This window comes from Mesoplodon bidens (assembly GCF_964165515.1).
Source record: "Mesoplodon bidens genome assembly, chromosome: 7".
NCBI lineage: Eukaryota > Metazoa > Chordata > Mammalia > Artiodactyla > Ziphiidae > Mesoplodon > Mesoplodon bidens.
In genome coordinates this window covers 113,749,188-113,774,958 of record NC_138164.1, presented here as the reverse complement: position 1 = coordinate 113,774,958, position 25,771 = coordinate 113,749,188, and the positions used below count along the sequence as shown (strand labels likewise).

Below are 25,771 nucleotides of genomic sequence, written 5' to 3'. Positions count from 1 at the left end.
GACAGTGAAATCAAGTCCACCTTTACGTTAGTGTTCACTCAGTGTTGTACATTCCGTGGGTTTAGACACATGTATAAGGACATATATCCACCATCATGCAGGCTAGTTTTCCTGCCCTGAAAATCCTCCATGCTCTGCCTGTTCATCCCCCCCTCCCACTAACTCCTGGCAGCCACTGATCTTTTTACTGTCTCCATAGTTTGGCTTTTTCCAGAATGTCATATGGTTGGAATCATATAGTGTGTGGCCTTTTCAGATTGCCTTCTTTCACTTACAAATATGCATTTATGTTTCCTCCCTGATTTTCATGGTTTGATAGCTCATTTTTTTATATTGAAGTAGAGTTGATTTACAGTGTTGTGCCAGTCTCTGCTATACAGCAAAGTGATTCAGTTATACACAGAGACTTTCTTTTTTTATATTCTTTTCCATTATGGTTTATCCCAGGAGGTTGGATATAGTTCCCTGTGCTCTAAAGTAGGACCTTGTTGTCTATCCATCCTGTATATAATAGTTTACGTCTGCTAATCCCACACTCCCAGTCTTTCCCTCCCTCATTTCTTTCTAGTTCCAAAGAATATTCCATTGTGTGGATGGACCACATTTTATTTATCCATCCACCTACTGAGGTGCATCTTGGTGGCTTCCAAATTTTGGTGATTATGCTTAAAGTTGCTATAAACCTTTGTGCAGGTTTCTGTGTGGACAAAATTGACAGTCATCAAACATGGTGGGTTTTTTCTTTAAGACAAAAGACTATTTACAACAAACAAAAAGGGTAAAGGATGTAGTGAACACGGAAAGTTCTGAACCGGAAGCTGAGAGTGGACCCGAGATTCTGCTGCAGGTCAGCGCCTCGTCCAGCATCACTGCTCCACTCTCCACACCTAGAGAATTTTCACTCACATCCCCAGCTGAGAAGCAGACTGTCCTGGTTGAGAGGCAGGGAAAATGGGGACCAAGGGCAACACGTGAAATGAGAAAAGCGAATAATGGGGAGGACATTCTTGGAAACAAACTAAGTCATGGGCAGTTCCCCGGACAAGGGCGTATAGTGACCCAGTTACAAACGGAGAAAATAGCAGGAGAGGATGTGACACAGGCTCCACCGAGAGGCCAGCGCCTTAACGTCTGGGGGACAAGCACACGACTTCCCTCTCACCTCTGTCCGCTCCATAGGGTGATGGTCCCCGCGGGGTGGGAACGTGTGAGTATTAGGTGAGTACGTGTGAAGTGTCCCCGTGTGGAGTGGCTCACGCTCGGTGGGGTCTCCGGAATGTGGCTCTCATGTCAGTGGCGCAATGGAAACTCAGTACATGTTGTTTTCTCCTGGCTGTGGACCCAGAGGGAGGAAAACGGGGTTGATTTGGTGGCCTCCCCCAGGTGATAGGTGGTGTGATCAACTTGTCCCAGTTTTCTAGGGACAGCTCTGGTTTTCACACTGAGGGTCTCCGTCTGGGAAGCCCCTTGGTCCCGGACACGCTGGCACCCTAGGCCCGTCACCTGAGAAGTGATGGGGGGCACTTAATAGTGACAGCCGAGGTGAAACAAGAACCTTCTGGGGCCCGATGATGTGCACAGGGCGTGGCAGGCCTGTCTCCCTCAGTCCTCAGGCTCCCACGAAGCAGGGTGTCTGCAAGGCCAGCATCCCTGGAGGAGCGGGGTCTCCGAGAGCGGAGGCCGGGCGCCAGGTCGCCTCGAGGGAGGGGGCCGAGGCCGGCTTGCTTGCCCTTGCTTGCCAGGCTCTCACCCGGGGCGGAAGGGAGGCGGGGTCGGCTGTGGGCTCCCTTCTCCCGTGCTGTGGCTGCTGGGATGTGGCTGAGGCCGTGACGGACACAGAGGGTCCAGGACTGGAGGGCCTGTGGTCGCCAAGCTCCTGGATGGAGTCTTCTGCTGCAGTGCCAGGCCGGCCCAAGGGAGGAAGAGCCGCCCCCATCCCCGTTACTCCAGACACTGCCCTGTTGTCCTCAGCGGCTCTGCCAGCCCCAGGCTGTGCCTGTGTCCTAGCAGCTCCACCCGGAGTAATCGGCACCTGGTAATCGGCAGAATCTGGCTGAGAACCAGACTTCACGTCCCAAGCAGAGAGCTGGAAGCAGCTTCCTTCCTAAGTGCAGGAAGTGCGATGATGCTCACACCTGAGCTGCATCCCTGCACTCGGCCTGCGTGGTTCTCAGGCGCCCCTGGGCTGAGCTCGGGAACCCAAGTGGGGTGAAGCATCACTTCTGGACTGAGGGACGCACAGAAGATAATTAAATCCTGGAGGAATGACCTGTCAATTAAAACAAAGCAGCCCGTGTTATTCCGACCTTCTAGTACCTTTTCTGATGGAAATTTGGTCAGGGAAGATGCCAGTAGCGGAAAGAAGTAGACTCGTCTGCCAGGCTCATCTCCTGTTTCAGCTGGAACCTCTGGGACGAGATGGATGGTGTTTCGAGCCCTGAAAGGGAAGTAAAACTAACAGCTCGAGCAAAACTTCAGGTTTCTGTTTTGCACTGTCTTCCCAAACTTGAAAGAAGCCCGGGCACAACAAAGGCAGGGCTGTAATAAAGCTAGAAACGTCTCTCAGCCCTTGAAGCATGTCGATGAGAAGTAGAAATTGAATACGCGTTGATGGGGCTGTTTTTGCAGAGCCCCTGTGGTGAGTCGGGGCTTCGTTTCTGAGATCCAGTGACTCTGTTAGCCTCCAGGCAGGGATAGTCCAGCAGCTCGTCCTGCAGGCCGAGATGTGCCTGCTTCTGCCACATGCCCCTGCAGCCGGGCTCCTGGGGAGCCCCTGCCCAGCTCCCACACGGCCCAACTAGAAGGTTTCTCGGACACTGGATTGCTGTCTGCTGATGGTGCTCCTTTGGTCCATATCCTACAGTCTCATCGTAACCCCTGAGCGAGTCCCTGTGTGAAATTCCCCAGGAATAGCACCTCGGGGACACAGCCCTGGGACCTCGTAAGCATCAGTCTGCAGGGGGTCCAACACGCACAGAGTACCCAGTGCCAGTGGAGTTAGCTTGAGGGCTGCCGAGCCAATGACCCCGAAGACGTCTGGGTGTATTTGGCTTGTTGGGTGCAGTTTCTGGTACAGAGACCTGTTTTTAAGTGAGAGCTCCAAACGGCATATTCGATTATTGACAACGTTTTCTTATGTGTAATCTGCCATGTTTCAGAAAGGATTATAGGTGACTCATACAGGTGCGTGTGGTCCAGGAAGATGCAATGCATTAACTAAGAACTTGAGGTAGTAGAGAAAGGGGCGGTGATGTGGCGGCAGAGACGGGGCCCCCAGGGGTGAGCCTTGGCTTTGGGGACGGTGGCAGAGCCAGCCGGAGGGGGAGGAGGATGTCAGCCCGAGAACTCAGGTGACCCATGACAGGCACACACAGCCTTGGGTAAGTGGTGTCCCCAGGGGGCCACGTGGGGACAGTCAGCAGCAGCATTTTTACATGAAATCGTTAGCTGAAACATGAACCTTGGGGTGGTTTTTTTTTCCACAGCTCTTTTAAATGATTACAGCAGTTTTAGATTTACAGGATGTCTCCCCCTCCATGCCCCACACCCATTTTTCCCTGTCACCGTCTTACGTGAGTAGCGTACGTTTGTTATGATTAATGAACCAATATTGATGTGTTATAATTAACTCACGCCCATGCTTTCGTTAGTAGTTACTGAATGTCCTTTTTCTGTTCCAGGATCCCTCATGACAGTTAGCGCTCCCGTCTCCGTAGGCCCCTCTTGGTTGTGACAGTTTCTAGGGCTTTCCTTGTTTTTGATGACCTTGGCAGCTTTGAGGAGAACTGGTGCGGTGTTTCGTAGCATGTCCCTCTGCTGAGGTTTGTCTCAAGTTTAGGTCATGATTAGATGGGGCTGGTATGTAGGTTTGGGAAGAAGGCTGCAGAGGCAGATGCCCTTCTCATCGCACCGTATCAAGGGCACACTTCTCACTGTGATGTGGACCTTGCTCCCCTGGCTGAGGTGTGCTTGTCAGGCTTCCCACTGTAGTTAACTCTTTCCCCCCCTTTATGGACTGTCCTCTTCGGAAGGAAGTCACTAAGCCCAGCCCACACTTAAAGATGAGCAGTTCCGTTCCACCTCCTGGATGGCAGTGTAGCTCCATAAATTACTTGGAATTCTTCTGCAGAGGAGAGAATTCATTTATTTATGTAGTTATTTTTATCAGTGTGGACTCATGGATATTTAACTTACACCTTGCGTTATAATACAGTACTACTTTACATATTTTTTTGTTCAAATGGCTCCAGCTTCGGCCATTGGGAACTCTTTCATTTGGCTACTGTGTCTTTTTTCTTTTTTTTTTAAATAGAAGTGTTACTTCTTTTTTTAAAAAATATTTATTTATGGGCCTCCCTGGTGGCGCAGTGGTTGAGAGTCCGCCTGCCGATGCAGGGGATACGGGTTCGTGCCCCGGTCTGGGAGGATCCCATATGCCGCGGAGCGGCTGGGCCCGTGAGCCATGGCCGCTGGGCCTGCGCGTCCGGAGCCTGTGCTCCGCAACGGGAGAGGCCACAGGAGTGAGAGGCCCGCATACCGCAAAAAGAAAAAAATAAATAAATAAAAAATAAAAAATATTTATTTATGTATTATTTGTTTATTTATTTACTTTGGCTGCTCCAGCTTTTAGTTGCAGCACGGGGGATCTTCATTGCAGCGTGTGGACTTCTTACTTGCGGCATGCATGTGGGATCCAGTTCCCCGACCAGGGATCGAACCTGGGCCCCCTGCATTGGGAGCACAGAGTCTTACCCACCGGACCACCAGGGAAGTTCCACCTGTGTCCTTCTGACACATACCCATCCATGTGGATGATGATGAGGATGATGATGATGATGGTGGTGGTGATGATGATTTGACCTCTTTCTTGCTTCCTAGCACCAGAAGGTGTTTCAGGCTCATTCTGTATGTTTCCTGCCCCAGTCCTAGAGTCTGCTGTTCCTCCCAAGTGCCCTGGAAGACTGGTCTTAGAAACCAAGATCTGGGTGCTGGGTGTGCTCATTGCCCCTGGGGAGTAGTTCCTTCTGAGCTCTGTCAGAGGAAAGAACAAGGAGATCCATGTGTGTACCAATCTATAAATGTTTCTGTGTGTAACCACCTGAATCTGTATTAAGCTAAACATGAGTTCATACTGACCTCCCCAATCCTAATCCATTGCCAGGGGGATCATTCTCTCCTCTCCTTGCTCTTTTGTAACCTCCCGCGTAGACAGTGAGAAGCCTGGCTTCCACTCTCTGCCGTCTGTGTATTTAATGGCTCAATTCCAGGGCACCTGTATAGTGGTTTCCAGATTGTTGACCTGCACCCCACAGTGGAAAGCAACTTTATCAAGTAGAGAACCGTGCTTGCGTGAAGTTCTTTTGCCCTTTGTCTTTCAGACTCTACTCATTCCCACAGTTACACAGGTCAGCACCTTACTCCCCCACCTCCTCCAGTGAGGTTGTTTCTAACGTTTTTAATACAATTAGACTCTTTTGTCACATTCTGCATTCTATCCTGGGATCCCACGTCTCCTAAAGGAGCTTTTAAGCTTTATTTTTAAAATTTGCATACATTACGTTTCACTGTTTGTGCTGTAGAGTTTATGATTTTGACAGATATCTAATTCTTATACTCACCATTACAGTGTCATACAGAACAGTTTTGCAACTTTAAAAAAAAAATCCCCTGTGCCTTTTACCTATTCAATCCTGCCTGCCCCTCTCTGGAGCCCCTGGCAACCACTGATCTGTTTACCATCTCCATAGTTTTAAGTTTTCCAGAATATCATGTCATTGGAATTATACAGTGTGTAGCTTTTTCAGACTGGCTTCTTTCACTTAACCACATGCATTTAAGATTTAGCCCTATCTTTTTTATGGCTTGATAGCACTTTCCTTTTTAATGACTGAATAATCCACTGTATGGATGTCCTGGTTTTGTTTATCTGTTCACCTATTGAAGGGCTTCTTGGTTGCTTCCAGCTTTTGGTGACTATGAACAAAACTGCTGCAAACACTTGTGTGTAGGTTGCGGTGTAGACATAAGTTTTCAAATCAGTTGTGTGAATACCAAGGAGCACAGTTGTTGGATCATATGGTAAAACAGTTTTTAGTTTAGAAAGAAACTGCCAGACTGTCTTCCTAAGAGGCTGTACCATTTCTGCCTTCCTACCAGCAATGATGAGAGTTCTCTGTTCTTGCTCTGCATCTTTGCCAGAAGTTGGGTTTGTCAGTGTTTTGGATTCTATCCATGCTAACAGGTGTGTAGTGGGATCTCATTGTTCTAGCCTTGAATGTTTACTTGCTCAGAATGTCCTGTACTTTCCAAATTCTTGGTTTGATAGGTCCCATGTGTCTGCTTCAAACCACATTAGTACCTGTGTGTCTGTGTGTGTGTGTGTGTGTGTGTTTTGCCCAGGGCTTTAGTTGTAAGAAAATCACAGGCCGTTGGGACTTCCCTGGTGGTGCAGTGGTTAAGAATCTGCCTGCCAACACAGGGGACACGGGTTTGAGCCCTGGTCCGGGAAGATCCCACACTTAGTTGCCGCGGAGCAACTAAGCCCGTGTGCCACACACAACTACTGAGCCTGCGCTTTAGAGCCCGCAAGCCACAACTACTGAGCCCACGCGCCACAACTACTGAAACTCGCGCGCCTAGAGCCCGTACTCCACAACAAGAGAAGCTACCACAGTGAGAAGCCCGCGCACCACAACGAAGAGTAGCCCCCGCTCACCGCAACTAGAGAAAGCCAGCGCACAGCAACGAAGACCCGACACAGCCAAAAATAAATAAGTTAATTTAAAAAATAGTAATGCTTTAAAAAAACAAAAAAGAAAGAAGGAAAATCACAGGCCATAGACCACTTCTCAGAGCCTGCCCTCCTTGATTTTGCTATTGGAAGGACAAAAATCACAACTTCTCACCCATGCCTTCTCCACAACCTGATGGACAAATGGGACCGCATGGCCCATTTCCCTCATGGTCCTCGCAGCCGACACCAACAAGCCCTGGACACCTGTCTGGGAGCAAGAAGCATCCACTTTTTAAAAAAATTTTATGGAAGTATAGTTGACTTACAATGTTGTGTTAACTTCTGCTGTACAGCAAAGTGATTCAGTTATGCCTGTATATATATATGTATATACCTTTTCATATTCTTTTCCATAGTGGTTTATCACAGGATGTTGAATATTGTTCCATGCGCTCTACAGCAGGACCTTGTGGTTTATCCGTTCTCTATATAATGTCGATAGTTTGCACCTGCTGATCCCAAACTCCCGACACTTCTGCCCCCACAGCCCCTCCCCCTTGGCAATCTCAAGTCTGAAGAATCATGCACTTTTAAACTGTTTGATCTCCAAGCAGTTGCTATGTGCGTTCTACCTTCACAGGCCTCATTCTATCTGACGTAATTCTATCAGGGGAACGAAGAACCTGCATGCGCGGCTTTCCTGGTGCTGTTGGAAATTCTGCTCATCTGGGTCCAGCAAGGCCAGATCCGCTAACTCTTATGAAACGAGCCAAGTCACCTCTTGGTAACAGAGATTTTTATCTGGAACACGAGGCTCTTGTTCTTTTCACCAAAATCTCTTCACGTTGCCTGCATGCTTTTGTTCCCTGTTGTCAAAGATTCCCCTCGCAGAAAAGAGATTTGTGTCTGTTTCTCCCTGTCAGTTTCTGACCACAAATCTCGGCCTCATGAACCCATTCGGGACTGTCTGCTCTGCAGCACATCTGAGCACCGAAGCCAGATTCAGGGAGACCGTGAGGATGGATGGTCAGGACCGTTCCGTTTGTGGCAGGTAGTGGGAATGCAAGGATGGCTCCGCTGGCTTGTGGACCCACATGGGAGCCAGTTGCTGGAATGCTCAGGGGTGCTGACAGTTTGGGGGAAACCCACCATCACCATCCACTCTGCTTAATGGCCTCAAAGGCCCTTGGGTCATTTGGATGAGTCTCACATGCTGGCCTGGGAGCTCTTCACGGGGAAGTGTCCTCGCTCGAGAGCCATGACTGTGCAGAGGAAGATAACTGTAAATCTCATTCTCTTTCATGGTCAGGGGTGGGTTATTAATCAAATATTCTGGTGTTTAGGGATCCCTATTTTAGCATACTAGAAGATTTTGTGATTTTGCATGATTCACTCATAACGAAATAATGAACACTGAAGCACTGAATGCAGATCAATGTCAGAGGTGCTGGTGTATCCAGACAGGTGCTGTCCATCCTGGTAAGTGGCTCCCATGCCCACAGCCACCCACCCACCCCATTGTCTGTGATAACAGGGCAGTGAGTTACCCCCTCCTGTGCACCCTGTGACCCCGAGTGCCAGAGGTGGAGTGGGGGGCCGAGTTAGTGCACCTGGTTCTCACAGTCACGTGAGCATTTACATGGACAAGGCAGGTTGTGTGGTTGCTGTGGACAGGTGTCAGTCGGTGAGCTGGATGATTGGAGAGCCTTAACCTACAAGACATTTTGGACTCACCTTCGCTGTCCTTTCGTCTTACAAAGAAGGCACAGATGACCACTGGGGTAGAGCAGAAAACACCAAACGATCTATCTCCCCATTTAAAAACATTTTATCTATGTGTATTCTGTAATTTATTTAATATATGAGTGCCATAGGGCGTGTATTGTTTATTTAAAAATTTTATTAAGGTATAATCGACGTACGATTAAAATTCAGTTTTTGTTTTTTGTAAGGCTTTGTTGAAACATTTCACATACCATTAAATTCACCCATTTAAAGTGTGGTTTTAAAAAATATATTCACAGGGTTGTGCACCATCACCACTGTCTCATTTTAGAACAGTCTCATCACATCAAAAAGAGCTCCAGTACCCACTAGCAGTGACCCCCCTTTTCCTCCCACTCCCCACACCCCCCAGCCCCTGGCAGCCACTCATCTACTTCCTGTCTCTTTGGATTTGCCTGTTCTGGACACTTTGTAGAAATGGAATCACACAATATGTGCCCTTTCGTGTCTCGTTTCTTTGACTCAACATAATGTTTTCAAGGTTCATCCATGTTGTAGCATGTGTCAGTGCTTCGCTCCTTTTGATGGCCGGGTAATATTCCACTGTATCTACTCCTTTTGTTTATCAGCTCATCACTTGATGGACATTTGGAGTTGTTTCCACTTTTTGTCTGTTGTGACAATGCTGCTGTGATTATTCTTGTACAAATTGTGTGGACATATGCTTTCCCATCTCCTGGGTCTATACCTGGTGGGGGGCAGGGAATTGCTGGGTCATATAGTAGCTCCATGTTCAACCTTTTGAGGGGCTGCCAGATAGTTTTCCAAAGAAGCTGCACTATTTTACATCCCACCAGCAGTGGATGAGAGTTCCAGTTTCTCCACATCCTCATCAACATTTACTATTATCTTTTTTTTTTTTTTTTTTTTTACTATAACCATCTTAGTGAGTATAAAGTCATATCTCGTTGTGGCTTTATTTGCATTTCCCTAATGACCAGTGATATTGGTTGGTTATTCTTTTCATGTGCTTATTAGCCATTTGTATATCTCTGGGGAAATGACTACTTGATCCTTTGCCCATATTTTGATATTATTGCCCGTATTTGTCTTTTCTTGTTGAGTTGTAAGAGTTCTTTATATATTCTGGGTACAGGTTCCTTAGCAGATATATGATTTGCACATATTGTCTCCCAGTCTGTGGGTTGTCTTTCCACTTTCTTGATAGTGTACTTTGATGCAGAAAAGTTTTAAATTTTGGTAACATCTAATTGATCTATTTTTTCTTTTGTTGCTTGTGCTTTCGGTGTCATATCTAAAAACATTGCCTAACCCAAGGTCACAAGGATCTAATCCTGAGTTCTCGTCTGTGAGTTTTATAGTTTTAGCTTTTACATTGAGGTCTGTGATTCATTTTGATAAGTTTTGTATATGGTGTGAGGTAGAGCTCTGACTTCATTCCTTTGCATGTGGAAATCCAGTGGACCCCGCACCACTTGTGTAAAAGACTGTTCTTTTTCCCATGGTCATGTATGGCTTATAAATAAAGGGATAAATCCATATGGAGGACATAGCACCATTTTTCTTGGTTTGCTTGTTTATGGATCACATACGTGATAAAGTGGGAGAGCTGTGCTCTAGGTCCATGCATCTCAGACTTGATGTCTATGAGTTACCTGGCCATCTTGTTAAAAGTCAGTTCTGATTCTGTAGATCTGGAGTGGGACCAGAGATTTTGCATTTCTAACCAGTTCCTGGTCATGCCCACGTGCTGCTACCCATGGAGCACATTTGAATTAGCAGGTGTTTAGAGCAGAGGGTCTCAAACTCAGCTGCACGTTAAAAACCACTTTGGGAAGTTGTACGCATCCTAACACTTGGGTCATGCACCACACCGATTCAATTAGTGTCTGGGGGGTGGGAGCACGTGATGTCACCGTGCAGTCAAGTATGTGAAGCTGTCCTCTAGCAAAGTGCACCCCTTGGACCTCCAGGATCACTCTCAGAGATGCAGATTCTCAGCCCTCCAGTCCTATGGAAGCGTTTTTGGGAATGGAGCCAGTATGCTTTGCATTAACCAGCTCTTTGAGTGATTCTCACACATGCCAAAGTCTGAGAACTGCTGTTCTAGGTAATGAGGAAGGAATCCCCGAATCCCGCCTTTCCTCTCGCTGGTCCTTGGGAATTTTGAGGTGTGGCTGAGGTCCCTGTGGGGTTCAAGGCTTCTGTCAAAGTCACAACTGAGCCCAGACTCGAACTTGAAGTTTCCAGCCCCAAGGCCAGGCTTTTCCCACCTGTGTCGTTTTGCATGAGGCAAATGGGTACAGGGAATGGGGTGGGCATAATCTCTCGATTAGGAATAATTCAGTAATGGGTCTTATATTCAGTAATGGGTTAATTATTTACAAAGATAAATTGAGTGCACTGTTTGTGCTCCCTCGGACAACCTTGAGATCAAATATTAATCTTGTGTTGTTCAACTCATTTTTAACCGTCTGTGTGCATGTATGCATCTCTGTCTGTGTACCCTTCCTTTACCCATCCCTCCCTCCCTCCCTCCCTCTCTCTCCCTCCCTCACATCTACCCACCCACCCACCCACCTACCTATCTACCTATCTGTGTATCCATCTGTCTTATAATAGCTCGAGGAGATATGCCTGGTTCCCCCTGCCGCGGGACAGCCACCATCCCCAGCACAGGGCAGGGCACTTAGTAGGCCTGTGAATGCCTATTTCACTTGGTCTGCATCCTGGGGGCACCAAGACCATCTCTTGCTGAGAAAAGAAAGACAGTCATGAGGGGTTGTGCCTGTCCAGGGGGAGGGTGAGTGTGAGAATAAGCATTGGCTTCACAGTTTATTTTAGAAATCACTTTTATGATTATAACATAATAAACGCATGGCACAGGTTTTTAAAAATACAGGAAAAAAACGTAATGAAGAAAATAAAGCCCATCTCTAGCTGAATCCCCTGGAGAGACTCTGACTGTGGGCTGGGCACTGTTCCAGCATCGGATGTGACATTCGATCCTCACAGAGCCCCACAGAGTGCAGGTCCTGCTTTTACCCTGACCATATACGTGTGGAAACTGAGGCCCAGAGAGTTTGGGACACCTGCTGGAGGCCACCCAGCCTTTCAGGAGCAGAGCTGGGCTGTGCTGGCTCTGCGGGAGGTTCTCACCAGGCTCTGGTCCCCGGGTCCTTCCGAGGCCCCCGGATGCGCCCCTGCACCCAGGCTGGTGCACACTCCCAGCTGCAGGACTCGGCGGCCGTCCTGTGCCTGCACAGTCTCCTGCCCAGGTCTCCCCCAACACCCAGACAGACTGCAAGCCGTGGAGCTGGCGCCCTGCTGCTGTGCTCGTAGGCACCTCCCTCCTCGTGCCCACCCAAAAACCTACCCTTCAAAGCACGACCTGGTCATTCCCGGAGCCAAAATGCCAGCAGGCAGTTTCTAGGTTGGAGGGAGTTCTGTCTTTATTTATTTATTTATTTATTTACTATTTTTTTGCGGTACGCGGGCCTCTCACTGTTGTGGCCTCTCCCGTTGCGGAGCACAGGCTCCGGACGCGCAAGCTCAGCGGCCATGGCTCACGGGCCCAACTGCTCCGCGGCATGTGGGATCTTCCCGGACCGGGGCACGAACCCGTGTCCCCTGCATCGGCATGTGGACTCTCAACCACTGCGCCACCAGGGAAGCCCAAGGGAGTTCTGTCTTTAGAGTCATCTCCAAAGATGAGAGACCTCGGTCCCCTGATGAGGTTATATCTGCAGAGGTTCCTGTGTATTTTTTATAAAACTTAGAAAATTACGAAATGCAAAACCAGAAAAATTTTCAAAGCACTGTGGTGCCAGGGAACTGCCATTCCCAAGTGCATTGGAGGAGGGACCCCATGTAACCCGGTTATACAGACAGACAGTGCAGCAGCTGATTGATGAGCATCTTCTTGGTGGTCCCATCCGCCCATGTGGAGTTTCAATGGACGCCCCCTTCCTGAACCTTCCTGAACGTGAGGTCTAAGCTGGGGGCCCCCCTGACCTCGCCAGCGTGGGTCCTGGCCGGGTCTGAATGTGGCGGGTGTGAACGTGGCAGATCTGCAGTGTCATTCAAGGAGGGTCTCTGGAACCCTCGAGATGCTGCCACATGCCACTCGATGTCCCTGGATGGCGTCCATGGGCTGGAGGTCCCAGCTCGTACAGGAGACGCACAGCCAGCCACGGCTGTCTAGTTCTCTCCACTTGCTTACGTGCCCAGCGCTGTCTGCCCGGCCGGGCCACAGGGGTCTGTGATTTGGAATTTTACCATTTGCCAATGCCTCCCTCTGAGACAGTGTTCTCATTGTAAAATGACCTTGACGCCGTCAGCTATGAAAATAGTGCCGTATAAACAAAAAAAAAAATCCCCTTTGGACCGCCTAGCTTTTCTGCTGGCCGCGTGCAGACAGCCACATAAGAAAGAAAAGCCCGAATCGTTTGGAAGGTTGACCTTGCCCCAGGTGCCATCATCCCGAATATGCTGACCTCAGACTTGAGGAGCTGCTCTGAGGGACTTGGCTTTGGAGGGTAGTTGCTGGCTGCTCCCGACGGCCCCGTCCTTTACGCCCTTCCCAGATCACCCCTCACCCACCGCCCTCCCATGCTGTCTTTTCCCTGCAAGGAACCCAGACCCTCGGATGCTGCTCTCTCTCTCTGAGTGTGCTTCTCTCTGCATGTCTGCCCCGTTTCCACATCTCTACCCCTATTTCCCAGATGGTCTGGATTCCCAAACACCCCTCACCATGCCACGCTTTCCTTGCCTTGTGGATGATTTCTGTGAGGGCACATTCCCACTGTCACCAGAGTCCCCTGGCTGTCCCAGAAAATGCCTATTTTTATTTTTTATTAATTAATTAATTTATTTTATTATTTAGGCTGCACCAGGTCTTCATTGCAGCATGTGGGCTTCTCCAGTTGTGGCGCGTGGGTTCTAGAGCGTGCGGGCTCAGTAGTTGCGGCATGCAAACTCTTAGTTGTGGTATATGGGATCTTAGTTTCCCGACCAGGGGTCGAATCCGGGCACCCTGCATTGGGAGTGTGGAGTCTTAACCACTGGACCACCAGGGAAGTCCCCAAACTCCTAATTTTCGAAAACCCCCGCGTGAGAAGGTGCCTCTCATAGGTACACAGCAGCGATGCGTCAGTGGCATTCGTAAGCATCGTACCACCTCCCTTGGGAGAGAATGCATAAGTTGCACTTTACACATGCTCTAGGGTGTGTCTACCCGCTGCAGATGAGTTTCAAGGAGCGGGGTAAGCCCACGAGACTCACCACGAAAAATCAAGGTGCAGAGGGATTCCAGCGGTGAATTTTAAGAGCCCCCCAAACCGTGCCCATTTATGGATAAATAAATGTAACTGAAAATAGAAGGGAGTCGTCAATCTAGATTTGTGATGACGTTGCCTTTCCTGGGGATGGACGGTGATGTGACGATGTGTCAGTGACAGGCGGTTAGCAGGGCGTTCCACCCCATGCAATATGCCCCAGTCCTTTTACTCTCAAAACGTGCTTGAGGACAGAGCAATTCCTTATTGACTATTAGTGTTTGGGGCCACGGGAACCTGCATGTGTAGTTGTGTTCCTCTTTGCACTTTTCTGTAACGTAAGAGCCTCTCAAATTAACCACATCAGAGTCACGCGCTCTGCTTGGCGGTGGCGATGGCGGGCGCGTGAGGGTCACTGAGGAGGGACGTCTGATAACAAAGACTGACATCCTCGGCCATGGCCACCTGCAGCCTGGTCCACCTGCGTGGGGTGTGGGAGCCCCTTCCCGACCCTCGTCGCCACAGAGGCGGGCTTCAGCCTTCGGTCCCCTGGGCCTCTGCCCCACTGCGTATGTGGGTCCTTCCTTGCGCTGGTCCGGTCCCATCATGATGACTGTCGGGGTCTCTCTGCTCTCCCAGATGGAGACCCCTGCAGGGCACTACCCTATGTCTTACTCACGTTTGTTTCCCTGCAGCTCAGTCCCTGGCATCTGCCAAGATACCCGTAGATGCTGTGAACTTGAAATGAAGAAAGGCGGGCATCTGCCTTTCCAGTCTTTAGCTGCAGCCCCGACTGACCCCTCCTCCTCCTACAGGGCAGCGTCGGCTGGGGCTGCGGGATTCTGTGTACCGAGGGCAGAGGCAGCCGGGGCAGCTTCTCGAACTCAGAGCCCACAAGGAAGGCGCTGATGTGGAACCCTGCCTCTGCCCCCGTTTTGATTTGCCCGTGACCCTGAGAGTCACCGCCATCGTCACTAGGGTTGCCAGAGCCATGCTAAGTGTACAGACGTTTGGGGTCGGCAGGTGGGTGGGAGCCGTGACGCCCTGGCGGGTCAGTTTGTCAAGCTCGCTTTGGGACGTTTGAACTTGGTTAAGGGGGTCATGTGACTTGGCAGCTTTTCCCCAAGTGCTGGTTCTGACGTGCATGTGTTTGGGCCCCTAGAGACTCCCCTGACCTTAGCTGCGCAGCTGGACGACCCCGTGGAGGTGATCAAAGCTCTCCGAAACGGCGGGGCCCACCTGGACTTCCGTGCCAAAGACGGGATGACGGCCCTGCACAAAGCCGCCCGCGCCAGGAGCCTGCTGGCCCTGAAGGTACAGGCGGGGCCCGTCTCACACGGTGACGCCCCCTCCTCTGATCCCCTGGGTACACCCTGCCCCACTCCCCATCCCACGACAGCCACTTGCGGTGACCCCAAATTGTGTCCGACTAGAGCTCAGAAGTGTGGTCTGACCCTCCTCCCCCCTCCCCTTGGTGTGGTTGCTTTTATTGTAGAATCTGCTGCTCACAGAAAGTTATCTTTCCCCTTCTGATTCTGCCAAAGGGCTCGTATTTTCAGCTGAAACCCACCTCCCTCCACGGGAGGGGGCTGCAAAGCCAGCCCTCCGCCACCAAGCCAGCCTCGCTGCTGCCAGAGCCGCCCCAGACATTGGAAGCTGATGCCAGGGGAGGGGGCAGGGCGGACCTCACCCCCGTCTTCCTCCCCACACTGTTCTTCGAGCATGCTCTACTGGCCCTGGCTCTGTGCCTGCGGGCACAGGGCGCATGCCCCCAGCCCATGCTCTATCAGGGCCCTGGCGAGGAGGGGAGGGGACCCACTGCTGTGGGGTGACGACCCCCAAGATGGTGCCTTTCTGTAAAGCAGACTTCTTAACTGCATAGCAGCTGCACACTCATCAGCTGGCTTCCTCGGAAATCAAGTGTTCGTGACAATGCTTGCTAGTTTTGCCAGCTGCAGGACGTGCACGGAGATGGTTTACACTGCACTTTTAGGTTCACACCTTTTTCCTGAAAATGTCACCTTCCCCTCGTTGCTGTCCGCTGGTCCACAGGGACCAGCCAGGCTCAAGCAGGTAGTGCCAGAGGGCCACGTGTGCAGAAGGCCTCCCCATCTCCCGGATGTGTAAGCACGTGTGCGTGCCTGGCACCAAGTGCTCCTTTAGGGCCAGAAACTTCGTCATCTAAGTTGAGGCCTCCTTAATTCTGGGAGGCCAGGAAAAGCTCGGGAGCCGAGGGCTCCGTCACCCTGGCCCGGGGGAGCGTGACCTTCCTCTTCCTTCTTGATCGATTCACTCCTGTGAAGGGGGGTGTGAGACCAGTGACCACACGTTGGTGTTTTTTTCAGACCCTGTTGGAGCTTGGAGCATCCCCGGATTACAAGGACAGCTACGGCCTCACGCCGCTGTATCACACTGCGGTGGTCGGGGGCGACCCCTGCTGCTGCGAGCTGCTGCTGCACGAGCACGCGGCCGTGAGCTGCAAGGACGAGAACGGCTGGCACGAGATCCACCAGGTGCGTGGGGCTCGCCCCTCACCTGCTCTCCCGACGGGCGGGGCTGGGGTGCTGGGTGAATGCCCCCTCCGTAGGAGCCGTGGGTGCCCTGATAGAGCGTGCAGGTGCTTTCTGAGCACAGGTGACCCAGCACAGGGCCCGATTTCCGTGGATGAGGCGAACGTTTCCCAGATCCCACCTGCAACACTGGAGTTGGGGGAATGTCGGCTGTAGTCGTGACAGAAACAGATCCACCTAGTGGCTCCGATGAAGAGTCTTTAGTGGACCGAGGGCAAGGAGAGGAGACACTGTGTCTCCGGAAGCGGGGACAGCGGGCCGAGGAGGAGAGCCCCCAGCGGGAGACGTGTCGCGGAGGGATGCGGGAAAGAAGTACCACGGCTGCTCTATCCTCCCGCCCTCCCATTGGCTGAGCCCCGCCAGAGCAGGCCAATCACAGAGCCTAGTGGTGCAGGCCTGGAGGTCAGGGTCTCCGGGTGGAGAAAGGTGGACAGTGGGTTTGGGAAAGCAGAGGGGGAATATCCGCCCAGGAGGTCAAGGGCAGAGCCCGTCCAGGAGGTCAAGGAAGAGGCTCTGACGTTCTCTTGCTGGGCCTTTACGTTGCAGTGAATTTCACTGCTTCTCAGGCTGCCTGTTTCCCTCCACCGCCGTCACCTTACACACCTGACCATCTGAGCAGGGTCACGCACCTGCCCACTGTGGTCAGAGGACCCGGCTGCTGAGGTGCAGCGGGTGGGCCCGGGCCCACCCCCGCCTGGCCTTTCTAGTGCTCAGTTCCGGTTCATCAGCGGCCCCACAGCCTGGAGAAGCATCCAGTTCCCTCCTGTGGTGTGACGGGACTGTGCTGGGGGAGGGGAGAATTTCTGCGAAGCTGCTCACAGCTTCGAGCCCACACCCTGGGCGGGACCTCAGAGGAGCAGTGATGCCTGCCTGCCCGCTGGGCCTCTGTTTGCTCATCTGTAAAGTGGGCATCAGCAGGGCCTCCCACACCTTCGGGCCATAGAGAGGACGGAATGTTAGCAAGACCCAATGTTTTCCAGATAAGTCCAGCCTTCCTGCTTTGGCCTCTTGGCTGAAGCAGTTGCTTCTGCCTGGAGTGTCACATCCTGGGCCCCCAGCTCCCCGACCAAGGCTGCACACAACCCCAGAGCCTGCGTTGCTCTGTTTGTTGCCCACAGTGGTGCTGGGCAGTGGATGGCGTCGGTACTGTTGGCTTCTTCTGTGCGGGGGGCCGGGGGTGAGCTGCTCAGGGGACACGGGGGACGGAGGGCCCAGCATGGACCTCGCCAGTGATCGGTTCCAGGTCTTCAGGGCTTCACTGAAGAAGGTGCTGGGAGGAGTTGCCCCTCCCCCAGCGGGGTTGTCACTTGGCATCCGAGCATGAGGCTGGAGGCCGTGGTCCCGGCAGTGGAGCTCCCAGTGGACACTGCCAGCCTGGACAGATGGGGTGGGCCTGCCCTCACACACCCGGGCGCTGAAGGCGCCCCCTGGGCCTGGAAGAGGCAAACGCGTAGGGATGTGAGTCTCCCGCTGAGGGTCTCAGTGTCGCACCAGCTTGCATCCTTCTGGAGACGTGGAAACGGAGCAGAAGGGCTTGGGTGGAGTGAAGACTCTGCGTCCCCGAGGTTTCCTGCTCGGCAGATCTCAAGTTCTGTGACGCTGTCTTCGTTTGGGTTCAGATTCGTCCTATGAAACCACCGCGTTCCCAGGGGAGGTGTGGGCCCTGTGGGGATGCCGCTCAGCCTGAGAGGAGGCACGCGTGCCTCTCGGCGGATGGAAGGGTCAGTTATGCGGGGAGCGAGGCCGCAAGGGCCTGAGAGGCTGGGGGCGGAGGGCAGAGCTGAAGGGCAGGGGCACAGGCTCAGGGCGGCTCCACCACCGGCCACCTCGACTGGCGGCCTTGCCGATTGGGGGGCATCTGCCGCCCCCAGGAATGGGCCGTGCTCCAGGGATCTGCCTCCTTTAACTCAGCAAAGCAAATGAGTGCTGGAGACCCCGTTGGGCCTGAGGCCTAGACCCATAACTGCTCACGTTCCGTGGTGTTCGGGTGCCAGGCGGCCACCATGAGCCACTTAGCCAAAGCCCCGGGCGTTGCAGCCACACCGCAGGCCCACGCCTACCCACTGGCACATGTGTCACCTGCCAGGCCCGCTCAGTGTCCTGGACACCGAACCCAGCGGTGAACAGAAACACCCGGTCCTGTGGGTCTTACGTCCCCGTGGCGGGGGGTGGGGACAGCGAGACAAATTGATGTGAACAAAGATTACAGACCCACACGTGCTCACACGCACACACTCACGTCTGTGCCCACACGTGGAGCAGGCCCGGCAGTGCTTCACATCTCCCCGAGATGGTTCACACGGTGACCAGGCTGGGGCAGGACGGGCGTCCCCAAGGTGTGGGCAGTGCTTTGTCCCTCTGCTCATAGCTGCACTTGGCCGTCAGCTCCGTGGTGCCCTTTAAAAGGCCAAGCCCATCGTCACACGTGGACCCGTTGAGGGTGTGAAAGGGGAGAGTTTCAGGCTCCGCCAGCGACTCCTAAGGGGGGTCCTAGCTCTGTTGGCGTGAGCAGCCCTGGGGGGTGCCATTCAGCCCCCCGGGGACCCGTGTGGAAGGAGGAGATGCAGACCGGGAGGCCCCGGGTGAGGAGGGGAGGCCACCTGAGGACAGGAGCCCCGCGCCCTCCTCGTGACCGTCGGGCTCTCTGCACAAGGGCTGCTGGTCCAGGGTACCAGGCCAGGCTGTGAGTGACAGGGTCAAGCGGGGCGTGCCCCTGGGCCCATCCCCCTAGCCCGTCCGAGGTAAGAGCTGGGCCAGGTCAGCTCCACGCCTGATGTCCCGTTCAGTGATGTGTCTGAGAGCAGCCCACCCCGCCCTGCCCCCGCCATCATTGGGAACGGAGTGTCCACAGAACAGAGACGTTTAACTCCAGGGTTCCTTGAACGCCTGAGCCCTCCCAGGACGTGACGGGCCAAATGTGTATACGACCTGGGAACCAAACCATCCTACCTGAAAACGCCTACATTCTTTTTTTCCCTAGATTTATCCACCCTTTAGGCATATTCCTTTTGTTGTTTTGCAGAGTTCTCTTTGAACTCCAAAATGTGAATTCAGAGTATACTGTCCTTAAATGTGGGATTCAAGAGGGATGCAGGAGAGCATTTGCCCCAAGCAGTCACGGCACTGGGGCAGTGTCCGAGTCCCCCGGGCGGTGGGCCCTGGACCCTACTGGGCACAGGGACGGTGTCCCAGATAATGGGACAGACCTCAGGCCTTCACTGGCACAGATCGGAGCTTTATCGGCGCCTTTTGGAAGAATCCTCAAGGACCCTGTATTTCCGTATGCCCAGCATCTGCTCCTAAGCCTCTCTGTTAAATGTAGGTTTTTCTACTATTCAGGCCTGGTGAGGCCAACCCATCAGGAGATACCTGCCAGCTAGAATGGTTTGTTACGGACCCCAAGAAGAGGGGCACAGCCCACCACCCATAGCCACGCAGGGAAGGCGGGGGTGTTGTGCGCGCAGAGACGTTACTGTGGTTTTCAAGGGAGGGAACAGGTGAGGCATGACAAGCAGGCTGAGTGACCTCAGTGGCCCTGGGGCATGGGGGCTGCCCTGTTGTCTGGGACCTGTCCTGGGTGCTTAGGACAGGGCTGAGGGGCCCTGAGTGTGAGGGCCCCATAGAGGAGGGCTCAGGTGAGGACTCTGCACGGTGGTTTGTATTTGGAAGCTGTGCTCATGGCTGAGTCCTTTTCCATCTCCGGAAATCAGCTCTTCCTGGCAGGGCAGCCCCTTCAGGGGAGCAGCCAGCAAGACCCCGGATGCCAGAGCATCAGAAACACAGAACATAAGGCAACAGAGTGCATTCAGCCCAAGTCCAACTGAGGGACCCCTCACCGGGGGCGCTCCGTGCCCCGACGACTTTGGAGAGACCTTGGAGAACTCTCTAGGCTCTCTTCTTTCCTCCCCTCGCCCCTCTTCCTACCTGTTCTCCCCTCCCCGCTCAACCAGGCTAATGTTTCACCCCACTCCGTGCTGGGTTGGCCTCACACTGAGTCTGACTCCCTCATCGAATGCAGGTGACAGTCGTGGCCATCTCGCTTGTCTCTTGGGACGGCTGCCCTGAGACGGAGGGTGACCGTGTGTGTTGGGGCAGTGGGAGGTCACTTTCTTCGGTGCCGGCTCCCTGCCATGATTCCAGCCCCTGACACCCCCTGCGTGGATTCCGAGCATCCAGCACCAGAGCGACCCAACCTCCGGGGTCCCCGCCCCCGTCAGCGCCTTTGGAGCTTGGAGGCCTTCAGCCCAGTTGTCCCATCCTGCTCCGCTATCCCGCGTCACCCGTCAGGGTCCGTCCAGCGCCCTCTAGTGGCGGGTTTCTTTTTCACGCAAGTCCTGCGGAAGCACCTGCGTTATCCAAGCCGCTGTCTTCACCTGCTCTGGCGTGACCGTCAGGAGGGCATCGTGCAGGGGGCTCAGCGACGGACCTCGCACACTGCCGTCCCCCCGCCCCCGGATTATCATCCTTCGTCAGGGCTCACAGTCACCCAGCAAACGCTGTCCTCTCCATCTTTTCACACCCCTCCAGCAGCCCTCGCAGGCACCCTTGCTGGTCTCTGAGTTAGCCGGGCCCAGAGAGGGTGAGTGACCTGCCCGAGGCTCCCAGCGCGGCTCCCGGCCAGAAGCCTGGTTCTTCGTCCGGCCTCCAGGGCTCTCAGACAGAAGCCACCCCTCTAATGACAAGGCACTTGTGGCAGAAGGAAGTAGGGGGCAGGTGGGTTTGCATCGCCCAGCTGGACTGATTCTGGTCCTGCTGTCTTGGAGAAGCACCTCGGAGTTCGGGGGTCCACAACTCCCCCTGCATGGCAGCCCACAGCTCCTTCCCAGCCAGCTGGCTCCGCATCCTTCCAGGGCACCTGAGTGCCCGCAGCCTGACCTGCTCACAGGTGTTGCAGAAGGCTTGCGTGGCTTTCCGGGGCGTTGCCCTGGGCAGGTGTTTAATTGCAAAGGGAGGTCTTCACATCCAGCCCCCAGGGCCCGCGACTGGGGACGCCCGTCCCCTGAATGCTGACTTTGGAAGAGAACTTTTTTGAACTGTCTACAAACCATCTTTCAACTTATTCAGGTTGCTCAATTTTTTTTCATTACAAAAGAAATATCTGCTCGACATGAAAGTCTTTAAGACTATGAAGAAACATAAAGAAGAAAGTAAAAAACACCCAGATGCATTCCCAGAACATGGTGGGCCAGATAACGGGGGCTTCACTGAAGTTTTAGTTGCCAAGTACTTTCATATCCACCGGGGCAGTGCCCGGCACCTAGCTCCGACCTAAGGGGGTAGGGGTTGGCTGTCTCAGGACCTGAGGAAGAGTTGCTGGTGAAGCCAAGGTTCCTGAAGAGGACGCCGTCCCCAGTGAGAGGACAGCTGCTGGGTCTCGTGTTTCCACACACCTTCGTGGGCAGCTATGCCCACAGGACTGGCCCACATGGGGCGTCTCGCTCCCTTCCTCCTTCCCTGAGTCTGTGGATTCCATTTGGAGGATAAGTGAGATTTCCTTCTCGTGCTGTCAGTAGCGTATATTCTGGGCTGGGATTGCAAAACCCCCTCAACATGGCCTGGGTCACCTGAGCAAGTGGCTTACCCTCTCTGTGCTTCTTTGCTCATCTCTAAAGCTGGCTGAGTAACAATTCATAAAGCTCTCAAGACAGATAAATGATGCATTGACTATAGCGCCTGGCATCTAGTAAGTGCTCAATAAGTGCTGGCCACGCCCCCATCATCACCATCATTCTCATCCGGCCACGCCCCCATCATCACCATCATTCTCATCTGGCCACGCCCCCATCACCATCATTCTCATCTGGCCACGCCCCCATCATCACCATCCTCATCTGGCCACGCCCCCATCATCACCATCATTCTCGTCTGGCCACGCCCCCATCATCACCGTCATCACCATCATTCTCATCTGGCCACGCCCCCATCACCATCATGGTCGTTATCATCTGGCCACGCCCCCATCGCTGTCATCCTTATCATTGTCATCAGGCCATGTCTGGGAGGAATGATACCTGTCAGTCAGAGAGCACTTAACCAACTTGCTCACAGGCCTTCACACAGGTCTCATTTGATTCCTGCAATGATTCTGTGCAGGATGTTTTATCATTTGGCCGTAACTGTGTTATTGGTTGCTATGTATTATTTATCAGTTTCAAGTGAGGAGTCTTAACTTTAAGGAAATTACAGTTTGGGGCCACTGCTGCCTCCTGTCCCTCTTCCTTGCTGAGCTCACCCCTGCTCACCCTCAGCCCTGGGCTCCAAGTCCTTGGCGCTTCCCCTGACCCCACAGTAAGGGACAGGCCCCTGGGGAGCTTCCCTCGTGGCGCTCACAGCAGGGCGTGGTCCTGGGTCTCTCTGGGTGCTTACGGCATGCGGCTAACCCTTCTGCTGTCATACCTACCGCTTATCTCACAAAGTACATATTATAGGAGAAAAGCCTAAGCGTGGTGTGGACTTAAATAAGTGTGCTGGTGGCACTGAACCAAGCAGAAGCACTTGCAATGCAGTGCACTCTTTATTGCTCCTATTGCATTGCACAACCCCAGGGGGCGCTGTTACACTTGCTGTAAATGTAGGCTTGTAGATTGATCACAACAGGTGTCCAGCAGGTGGCAGTGAAGTGCTTGAAGGAAGGAGCACTCTTTTCCCTAATGTACACCAAATTATGTGTTGGCGGGGGGGGGATGCCCAGCACAGGTCGGTGAATCCCAAATCCCAAATCTTGTGGGGAGTCTCCTCCAAATACTCGTGCCCGGGAGATCTGCAGGCAGGAGATGTGGGCGGAGCCCCACACATACATGCATTTTCCATAAAGCATCTCAGAAAAAAATGGGTAAGCAATGTGGGTGTAAGAGGTGCTGTTTGGTTTTACATTCTAGTTACTCTCTGACCTCTGTCAACCCTTTTAATCTGTCTCCCAAGGGCCAGAGAGGACAACACCCTTTTCAGAAAAAGGACAGAGGGTTAGCACGGCTTATCTTGGGGGAGGACAAATTCTTACTTTGAGAAGCGTTGAGGTCCTTATGTCAAGCAAGCACTCATTTCTTTTTCTTTTTTTTTTTTAACTGAATGAGTATTTAATTTTAAACTTTAAGAGGAGTTGCAAAAGCAATACAGAGAACTCCTGTATTCCCTTCATTCAGAGACCACATTTGAGTTTTTCCCATTGTCCCAATAATGCCCGTTACAGTCAAAGGATCCAGTCCGGCACCCTGCAGGAGCCCTTCCATCTGTGAGACTTCATCAGTCTTCCCTAGATTCTCTCAAGGGACTCTTTTGAAGATTATGGGGTAGTCAGTTTGGAGACTGTCTCCCAATTTGGGTTTGCTCCGTGTTTCCTCGTGATGAGATGCAAGATGTGCATTTTTGCAGGAATATCATGGAAGGGACGTGTGTTTCTGGCAGTCCTGTTACGTGGCAGGTGGTGACCATTTGCTGTTATGGGTGATGTTCACTCTGACCCCCTGATCACGGGGAATCTGCCAGGTTCTCCACCATAGTTTTCTCTTCCCTTTGAAGTTAGTATTTTGTGGGATCTTTAGACTATGTTAGAAAACCCCTTTTCTCATCTCCCTCTCACCTGCTAGTTTTAGCACCCAATGGTATTTCTTGTCTGAATTAAGTAATTCATTGCTAAGTGGAGATTTTCTACTCCCATCCTTGCTTCTTGCACTAATTAGTTGGCTTTCTGTTATCAGGAAGAGCTTTCTCTTCTTGTTTATTTATTCACTTATTTGTAGCAACCTGGTTTTGTGGATTTCTATTTATTCAACAGGTAACCATTTGTTAATGTTGTCCCACCTTGGGTCCAGGGAGCCTGTCTTGAGTCAAGATGGCCTGTGTGTCCTGTGGACACACTCCCATCCTTTCTTGAGCACTTCCTTACCTTCTGGCTCAACAAGGTATTCCAAGCTCATCTCGTTCTTTTCCTGCCTCAGCCCTGGAATAGGCCATCTCTGTACGAAGCCCTTGTTCTTTTGAGTTCAGTAAGTCCCTTATATACGAACCTTCAAGTTGCAAGCTTTCAAAGATGAGAATGTGTGTTCGCATGTCCAGTCACGTAACTTAGTTCCCGTGTCTGGTGTTATCTGCAACCTAGGCTAACTTTGTTGGACTTACAAACAAATTGGACTTACGAAAGCCCTCTCAGAACTGAACTTGTTCATGTGTAGGGGGACTTACTGTATAGGGTGGTATTTAGAACCCAAGATCCGAGTATTAAGTGTGCTCGCTGCTACCGGGCTGTTGCTCATCCCAGCCCCTCCCAGGAGGGGGAGTTAGGGACACACGTCCTCACACGTCCACGTGTACCTACACATTACTCTTTTGCTTTTCTCTGTATTGAAAACCATGTGCTTATACTGATACCTCTTTTTCCTGTCCAGTACCACAGAGTTTATTCTGGTTTTCTCCTGCACTGGATTAGTAACTCCCTTTCTTTGACAGTGGGAAACCTGCTCCCATTTTCCTTCATTCATTTACCTGTTGCTCAGCCCCCTTCAATGCAGCCAGTCTGCTGACTGGTCTGGCCGGCACCTTGCTCAGATTCCCTTCACCCTTTCCCGTCTGCGAGGCTGCTTCCTCAGCAAGTACGGCTTCTATCACGTAACAGCCGGTGGTTTAAAAGAAGAGACATGCAAAGAAGATCCTTTAAAAAAGTGAATGGTAGAATTTAAGACTGTGGTATTACAGGAGATTTTTTTGTTTCAGCACTTGTCTGATTTTTCTGGTTTCGCTTGTTTTCAAACAATAGGCTTGGAGAAAGAAGTCCTTGAGGGGGATTCTTTCCCTGACAGTCAGCCTAGAGTAAAAGGCTCTATTTTACTTTTTGCATTGATCCTATTGTAACCCTTGGTGGGGAGAACATGAACACCATCCCGATGATGTAATGTAAAACCTCACAATTTCAGATTAACCAGGGGAAGAGGAAGGGTGAGTCTGGAGTGATTGTAAAAATGTTTTTTACGCTAACTCTCTTTGTTTTTGACTACAGGACAATTCAATTAAGCCATAACACAGTCTTGCCTCCTGGAAGTTCTTTGGAGAGAGTTGATTAGCCAGGGCTCCTTCAATTTAAGGAACAGAAATCCCAACTCAAACTGGCTTAAGGGGAAAATGAAAATTATGCCTAGGCTTACATCCTGAAAGACCCAGGCACAGTTGTAGCTGAGAGGGGTCCACAGGGCATCTGTTGCGTGCGTGCGTGTGTGCGTGTGTGTGTGTGTGTGTGTGTGTGTGTGTCTTGTTTTCTCTCTCCTTCCTTTAGCTCCCACTTCTCCCTTCCTCTGCATTGGTGGCCCCAGCAGCTCCGGGCTTCTGTGGCTTTTTTCCTGGCCACCTTGGAGGAAAAGAGAGAACTTCATTTTCTCAGTGTTTCTGACAGATGTTCCAGTCTCATCTTTACAGGCCCCCAAGAGTCACTTGGGCATCCCAAGCCCACGCCTGTG

General features: G+C 52.1%; 1 protein-coding gene across 8 annotated transcripts in view; it reads left to right on the top strand.

Annotated features, from left to right (window-relative positions):
- Positions 1-25,771, top strand: part of SHANK2 (SH3 and multiple ankyrin repeat domains 2) — a 546,752-nt gene that overhangs the window by 111,945 nt on the left and 409,036 nt on the right. For all 8 annotated transcript variants that reach the window (XM_081238599.1, XM_081238604.1, XM_081238603.1 and 5 more), the window contains 2 exons: positions 14,918-15,069; positions 16,101-16,268. In XM_081238599.1, coding sequence (XP_081094725.1) covers positions 14,918-15,069; positions 16,101-16,268 — 320 coding nt within the window. The remainder of the gene's footprint in view (positions 1-14,917; positions 15,070-16,100; positions 16,269-25,771) is intronic.